General features: G+C 38.2%; 1 protein-coding gene across 1 annotated transcript; it reads left to right on the forward strand.

Moving 5' to 3' along the window:
• Positions 1-626: 626 nt before the first annotated feature.
• LOC115461050 (olfactory receptor 1019-like) lies at positions 627-1610 on the forward strand. The gene has a single exon (XM_030190583.1). It carries the CDS (start codon positions 627-629, stop codon positions 1608-1610), a length of 984 nt encoding a protein of 327 aa, XP_030046443.1.
• Positions 1611-8638: the final 7028 nt, after the last annotated feature.

Here is an 8638-nt window from a genome sequence, read left to right on the forward strand (position 1 = left end):
GTTCATTGAAAAAAAAAAGGTCAAACTTAGCAGAAATTAGTTCATATAAACACACACTTACCAAATAAGCTAATGTTTAGTCCATCACCAACAATCAATTACCAATCATCGTATTTGGTCATGCAGCCAGCATGTTTTCACAGTATCCCTCATGGATATCTGAAGAAGCAGGATTGGCCTTCTTGAAGGCAGTACTCCCCTCTGGAAGGTTTGGGTACTTGATGTGTTGACAGAAGATCAGATGAAAGTCTGATAAGTCTAGAGAGGCTAAGATCAGAAAAGGTAAGCTCTCTTCCAGCTAGAGATGCCCATCTTTTATACCATTTCTGATAACAGTAATTCCAGATATTCTGATAATGTTTCAGAAGGTGATTGGCTGGAGATGCATTTCTCAGAATTGTGGCTCTGCATAGTCTATTTATGTCACTCTAGCTACATTTCTTAGAATCAGGGCTCCAAGCTTGCCCCCTCCCACACACAGCTTCAGCATACCTCACCCCAAATCCCTTCTCCTGTCCACTTAAACCACACTGAATATTGAACTCTTCAATACCCTTCCTTCCATTAGTCTGAATTAAAATTTTCTATGTTCTTTTACAGAACAAGTAACAGTTTTTTGTATATCGATGGATGGTAAGAATTTGACCTCTGTGACTGAGTTCATCCTCTCGGGACTCACTGATGACCCAAAACTGCAGATACTGCTCTTTATGCTCCTTCTTATGGTCTACATGATCACACTTCTAGCAAACTCTGGTATCATATATTTGGTCAGGATGGATCCTTGTCTTCATACCCCTATGTATTTTTTCCTCAGTACCTTATCTTCTCTAGATCTCTGCAGTTCCACAACTGTTACTCCTAAAATGCTGGTCAATTTTCTGACAGAGAAGAAAGTCATCTCCTTCTCTGGATGTGCTACTCAGTTGTTTTTCTTCCTTCTGTTTGCTGGTACACAGATTCTACTTTTGGCAGTAATGGCATATGATCGATATGTGGCAATCTGTAAACCATTGCATTATCCTGTTATTATGAACAGGAGAGTCTGCTATCAACTGGTGATTGGGGCATATTCAGGTGGTTTTCTGAACACCATAGTGCACACAAGTTTTACCCTCACATTACCCTTCTGTGGATCCAACCACATCAATCATTTCTTTTGTGACCTGGTACCATTATTGAAACTTTCATGTGCTGACACCTACAAAAATGAGATTGAAATATCTATAATTGCAGTTACTCTATCATCATTTACCCTTTCAGTCGTCCTGATATCTTATACTTATATCATTAGAACTATTATGAGGATTGACTCAGCAGAGGGGAGACGTAAAACGTTCTCTACATGTACTTCCCACTTCACTGTAGTCACTTTATTCTTTCTTCCGAGTCTTTTAATGTATGCACATCCTTCCTCGAGTTACTCCAAAAGTAAAGACAAACTATTGTCATTGTTTTATATAGTGGTTATTCCCTTGCTAAATCCTTTGATCTACACCCTTAGGAACAAAGATGTAAAACAAGTTCTGCGAAAACTTTTAACACATAGCAGTGAAAGAAAGAATAGTAGAAATGACATCTTTCTTCAATCAAAAAAGTTCAACCACTGATTTATAGTAGATGCCAAAGGTAGACTGGGTAATGTATGTGTTAGGATCGATAATCCTAATATTTGATGTCTTGTAGGGTAAAATGGAATTGAGACCAGAGTACATGATATGTTCTATTAGAATGTGTTTTCAGTACATTCCTATATTAGAAACCCCTGTGAATTACTTAGGTTCTGTTTCATAAAATTTATAGCAGAAGCGTATAAATTGAAACGTCACCCCAAGATCCCCATAGCAAAAGACTTCTAGCAACTACAGTAGAGATGAATGCAATACTCCCTCTAACGCATCAAATTGAACTTCTGATTCATATGGACCCACTTTAATATTTCAAACAAAATGATCCACTCATTCAAAAAGAGAGACTAAACATACACACAAGTATGTTCTATTAAAGGAAGGAAAAGCCTCAAAGAGCTCCAAAGATTTCCAAGGCTAAATATGATCTCAAAGATCTGCTCATCATTGACACAAAAACCTTCCTTTAATTTAATTGTTTTTTTTTTAATTATCTTTATTGGCATCAGTGCAGTACATGCATACAGTCTACTCTCTTACATACAAGACTCCAGTACTATAGGTAACAATTACACTCTGTGCCATGATGTACACGTCTTACGCCTTCATACATGACCACATTGACATTTTCAATTTATACCCCCCCCCCCACATCCCCTGCATCCCTCTCTCGAGTTCCCCATATCCTAGTCCAATCAAAAAGGGATAAGAAAAAACCATGTACAACCTACCCACCCCTCCCACCCTCCCCCAATACCCCCCTGCCCAACCTCCCCATTTAATTGTTAATCTTTTGGAAATCGTCTATTTAGCTTCATATAATCATTACACAGTCAAATTTAATTACAAAATTGTTGCTGTATGTATCTTTATCTGCAAGTTGGCAGACTGTGGAGCTTCATACACCTCGAACCAAATCCTTTTTCACTCCCCGGACCGACGTCAGCCAACATTTCTCTCAGCTGCTTCAGGGTCTGAAAAACAGGGAGATTATAGCAGCATGGAAACTTCCTAATGCTGGAGTATCTACATAGCGTCGTTTCTCTCTGCGATTGTGTAGACGCCTACTAGAAAACCGGCAATTCTATCTGGTATTATCTATTTTTCTGCAAGATACAAGTCACTTGGGATGTTGTTGACCCCTAATGCAGGCATACCTTCACCGAAATATGGCTCGTGTTGGGTTATTTTTTGAATAAATTTCTTTTCTTTGTCCCAGTCTTGAAGGCCCTTGTGTGCTTTCTTTTGTTTCTGTTTTGGTTTTTGTACTGTTGACCCCTCTTTTGTTATCTGTAAGCAGAGATCAAGAGTACAAAAACAAAAGAAAGCACACAAGGGCCTTCAAAACTGGAGCAAAGAAAAGGTATGCCAAGTGATTTGTTGTATCTTGCAGAATAATAGATAATACCAGATAGAACTGCCGGTTTTCTAGTAGGTGTCTGTAGAATCGCAGAGAAAAACAACACTAGGTACTCCAGCATTAGGAAGTTTCCATGCTGCCATAATCTCCCTGTTTTTCAGACCCTGAATCAGCTGAGTGAAACACTGGCTGACGTTGGTCCGGGGTGTAGAAAAGGAGTTGGTTCGAGGACTATGAAGTTCCACTGTCTGCTGACTTGTAGATAAAGATAAGTACAGGAATCATTTTGTAATTAAATGTGACTGTGTAATGATTATATGAAGCTGAACAGACAATTCTAAAAGATTTACAAATAAATTAAAGGAAGGTTTTTGTGTCAATGATGAAGAGCAGATCCTTGAGATCGTGTATATATAACTTATATGAATAGTATTTGCACATTGCCCCTATTTGCCGGAGTTTTTGCTTCTGCTCTGCTCCACTGACTTTTAAAGAAAAGAACATTTCCTTTATGTGGTAAGCCTTTTCACTAACTGCATAAGAGTTTCAAATATTAAACTCAAGAAGTCAGTCCTACAGGAAGTTTATTAGAACTGATTATCTCGCCCAACAGACAGACTATCTGGGCAACTTACAATCTAAAAGGGGATACAATTAGTGCCATTAAACAAGAGAAGGTATGGTGAGGATAGTGGATACAAACTACAATGTAAGATAGGATAGCAGGAGTAGGGAAATAGGAGGTTGGCATTTGTATGTCAAGGGGGTTCATGTCAAGCTCGCAGATGACAATATTAAAATGAAAATTCAGCTGTAAGCATTCTTGAAGAGATCAATTTTAAATTTTGCCAGAGAGGATTACATCTTTAAATGAGGAGGTAACTGGTTCTGTAATTCTCTATAATTAAGGACAATAAAAGGGTTATGCTGTGTGGATCTAAGAGCCCTGGGTGGACAATATGGAATTAGATAGTATGAGAAGTATGCCGGCTTATCTTGTTAATGTACTTTGAAAAGCAGAAGAAGTATTTTACAAGTTATGTAATGAGAAATGGGCAACTAATGTGCATGCATTCTTCAGATGGGGAGTTATATGGTCATATGTTCTTGTTAATGTACTTTGCCAACTCCAGACTTCGCGCCTTCTGTCTCGCTGCACCCTACGCCTGGAATAAACTTCCTGAGCCCCTACGTCTTGCCCCATTCTTGGCCACCTTTAAATCTAGACTGAAAGCCCACCTCTTTAACATTGCTTTTGACTCGTAACCACTTGTAACCACTCGCCTCCACCTACCCTCCTCTCTTCCTTCCCGTTCACATTAATTGATTTGATTTGCTTACTTTATTTATTTTTTGTCTATTAGATTGTAAGCTCTTGAGCAGGGACTGTCTTTCTTCTATGTTGTGCGCTGCGTATGCCTTGTAGCGCTATAGAATTGCTAAATAGTAGTAGTAGTAGTAATGTGATGAAAAATGGGCAACCAGTGTGCATGCATTCTTCAGATGGGGAGTTATATGGTCATATTTTCTTACTTTATTAATAATTCTAATTGCCGTATTTTGGATTATTTGGAGATGATGGAGATCTTTGATGCCAAGTCCCTTATATAAGTAATTGCAATAGTCTAATTGATAACTAAAAAATGTATTAGAATGTTAACTGTAGAAGGATGTAGTAGAGATTGTACTGAGCATATCAAACTGAGTTTGTAAAAGAACATTGAATAACCTGCACTGTCAGCAGTCTGAATATAAGCTCACTATCTATAATGATAACAAGGATTCACATAGAGTCTTCTTGTGGTACCGATGTATTACATAAAAGGATAGGTAAAACTGGAGATTTCTTTTGTTGCTCAGTGAAGAGAACAGCTTTTGATTTACTAGGATTAAATTTAAGGTTATTGCTCTGAAGCCAGTCTGTGATCTGTGTTAATTAATTAATTTGTTACATTTGTATCCCACATTTTCCCACCTATTTGTAGGCTCAATGTGGCTTACATAGTACCGGAGAGGCGTTTGCAGACTCAGGTGTAAACAAATACAAAGTGATGTTGTGGTAAGATAAAGTTCACGTGGCACAGCCACATTAGGACATCGTATAACGGAAGAGTTGTGTTATGTTCATTACGTACTTTAGTTTTGTTCTGTTGTAGAGATCAGGCATTTATATTGGATCGGTAGGGTATGCCTTTTTAAACAGGTTAGTTTTTAGTGTTTTCCAGTTTAGGTGATTGTATGTATTTTTCAAGGCTTTTGGTAATGCGTTCCACAGTTGTGTGCTTGAGTGCAGATTTTGAAAGCAATGCATTCTTTGATTGGGAGCCAGTGTAGTTTTTTGCGGAGGGGTTTTGCGCTTTCAAATCTCTTTCTTCCGAAGATAAGCCTAGCTGCCGTGTTTTGAGCGATCTGAAGTTTCTTTAAGGTTTGTTCTTTACATCCCGCATAAATTCCATTGCAGTAGTCTACATGGCTTAGTACCATTGATTGTACCAGGTTGTGAAATGTTTCCCTCAGGAAGAATTGCTTCACGTGTTTGAGCTTCCACATTGAGTGGAACATTTTCTTTGTCGTGGATGGACAAAGAAAATGGCTCTCTAGTGTTAAATTGCGGTCCATTGTAACTCTGAGGATTTTCAGGCTGTCTGAGATAGGGAGGGTGTAATCTGGGGTGTTGATGATTGTGGGGTTGTCTGCACTGTGTTGGGATGAGAGGATGAAACAGTGTGTGTTTTCTTTGTTGAGTTTTAGTTGAAATGCATTAGCCCAAGAGTCCATGATGTTCAAGCTGATCTTGATTTCATTGGTGATTTCTGTCAGGTTAGATTTGTAAGGAATGTATATTGTGACATCGTCTGCATAGATGAAAGGGTTAAAGCATTAGTTGGATAAGGACTTGGCTAGTGGGGTCATCATTAGGTTGAAGAGAATCGGTGATAGTGGTGATCCTTGTGGTACTCCACAGTCTGCTTTCCACGGTGATGATATGTTTGAGTTTGATTTTACTTGATATGTTCTTGTGGTTAGGAAACCCTTGATTCAGCTAAGTATGTTTCCACCGATCCCGAACTTATCTAGTAATCTTATTAATATATTATGGTTTACCATGTTGAATGCACTAGACATGTCGAATTGGAGGGGGAGCATGCTTTTGCCTATTGCTATTTCCTGCTTGAATTTGGCTAGAAGAGTAGTACTGTTTCTGTGCTGTGAAGGGGCGAAAACCTGACTGTGATTTGTGTAATATTGAGAATTTGTTTATATAATCTGTAAGTTGTTTGGCTACCATGTTTTCCATCAGTTTGACTAACAACGGGATGGATGCTACTGGACGGTAGTTAGTGATTTCATTTGTTTTTTTCTTGTTGTCTTTTGGTATCGGGGTGAGTAGGATGTTGCCATTTTCCTTAGGGAAGAGACCTTGCTGAAGCATGTAATTTAGGTGGGATGTGAGGTCTGCTATGAAGCGGTCAGGGGTGGATTTCATTAGGTAGTTGGGACAGGTATCTAGTTTGAAAGAGTGTTAGAGAACCTGTGGATCAACTGTGTAACTGTATTGACGGTAAGTAGGGTGAAGTTTAACCAGGTTCGGTCTGCCGGGTATTCTCCAGTGGTTGGGTCCAGCTCATTAAGGAAGTTTTTGATGTCAGTGTTGTCATGAGGTAGCATGTTGCGTAAGTTTACAAGTTTTTCATTGAAATACTTAGCAAGTTTATCTGCAGATGGGATGTCTGTATTCGTTGTAGTGACCAAGTTGGTGTCTATGAGTTTGTTCACGAGTTGGTATAATTTCTTTGTGTCTTTGTAATCTGTCCCTATTTTAGTTTTATAGTATGATCTTTTGGTCTGTCTTATTTAGCTTATTTGCATTTTCTTTGTGATTGTTTCCATGTGGAGTGTGTGTTCGTCTTTTGTTTTTCTCCATGCTCTTTCGAGTTTCCTGGATTGTGTTTTTAGCCTTTTCAGTTTATCATTGAACCATGGTATCGAGTTATGCTTTCATGAGGTTCTTGTTCGTAAGGATGCTATTAAATCTAGTATGCATTTGCATCTTTTATCCCATTCCATGAGGAAGTATATGGAGTCTGTTTGTGCTGTCCATTCATTGTTGTATATCAGTTGCCAGAATGTTTTCGTGTCTACTTGACCTCTTGTGCTGTAGGCTGTGTATTCTTGTATTTGGTGTAATCCCTTCTTCCGCCAGTGTAGGGATAAGTTTAGTTTGTAGTGATCCATCCAGGGTGTTTCTGACCATTTAATATCTGTTATTATTAAGTTCTGGTCTCTTGAAAGTTTGTGTGAGATGAGATCAAGTGTGTGCCCTTTGGCGTGGGTTGCTTGCTTTTGTGGTCATTTGTTATTAATAGTGAGAATCTCAAGGGGATCAAGAGTGCCGATTCTTTGCAAATCATCTGAGTAAACAAACATTGTAAAGTCCACTGATTGAGCCAGAGTAATTAGTGGGGTGAGAAAAATATTGAATATGGGTGAGAGAATCGAGCCTTGATGAATTCCTCAGTCAAACTTCAATAGGATGAAGGAAGTACTATCAATTTAGAATGTATAAACGCATTTACTGAGATAGGATTAAATTACTTATCTACAGTGGAAGCAATATTGATGTCCTGTAAGTGGTTAAGCAAAATGGAATGATCATCCAAGTCAAAGGCCACAGTAAGATCCAATGATAAGATTAAGATAGATTTCAATTCTATCTTTCAAATCTAGATTTTAACAAATGAAAGTTGTAATACCTAGTAAGATGGTTTCTGTACTGTGATGTTGACAAAAGCCTGTTTGTTTAGGATGATGCACATATCTTTTTGTAATGAAGTCTGTAAGTTGTAAATGAACAACAAATTCTGTTATCTTGGTGTCAAAAGGGAGCTTGACGATAGGGTGATAATTTATACGGTCAGTGATAGGGAGGATGATGTCTTTGAACTTTGAATGAATAGTGGCAGTTTTCCAGACTTGGGTTTGAAAGACTTGAAGGGAAGCAAAGTACTTATTAATTTTGTAATGACTGAGAAGGGAATAGGATCAAGGGATGCTGTTGTCAAGTTCACGCAGCTGATCGCTTTACGGAGTTCAGATGGAAGTTTGAGAAAGAATTGCATGATGAGCACTAATAGGAGATAGTGACGACCTCAGAGACATGATAGATGATGGTAAAGAGGCCCCAAGTATTTTAATTTTATTCTCAAAATATGATGCTAGCATCTATGCAGCAGAAGGACTTTCTAGAATATTCAATTTGTTGTTTAAAAGTGGAGACAGGTTTCAGTATTTTGTAAAGAATAGCAGAATTTGGTGCTATGGTGATTTTGGCAGTATAGTAGGTTTTGTAGCATTAAGGATTGCACTTTTATAGCAATGAGCAGTATTCTTATAAATGCTAAGTATAATGGAGGAAGGGTGACGCAACCATTTCCATTCTATTTGTTGGAGTTGTCATCTTTGTTGACATAAATCTAGAGTGTATTGTGGATCTGTTAAGTGGTGCAAAAGAGGTATGGTGCAAGTCTTAGGAATAGCAATTGTATCAAAAGCTTTCTTAAGGCATAAGTTCCAAGTGTTAGTTTGTTCTTCTAAGGGTAAGGTGGTGAAAGAGTTAGCATCAAGTTCTGAGCGTTGTAATTATGATACT

Source organism: Microcaecilia unicolor, chromosome 1, assembly GCF_901765095.1.
Source record: "Microcaecilia unicolor chromosome 1, aMicUni1.1, whole genome shotgun sequence".
Classification (NCBI taxonomy): Eukaryota; Metazoa; Chordata; class Amphibia; order Gymnophiona; family Siphonopidae; genus Microcaecilia; species Microcaecilia unicolor.

Coding starts and splice junctions, on each gene's coding strand:
- LOC115461050 (XM_030190583.1), top strand. CDS start 627: ATGGATGGTAAGAATTTGACCTCTGTGACTGAGTTCATCCTCTCGGGA.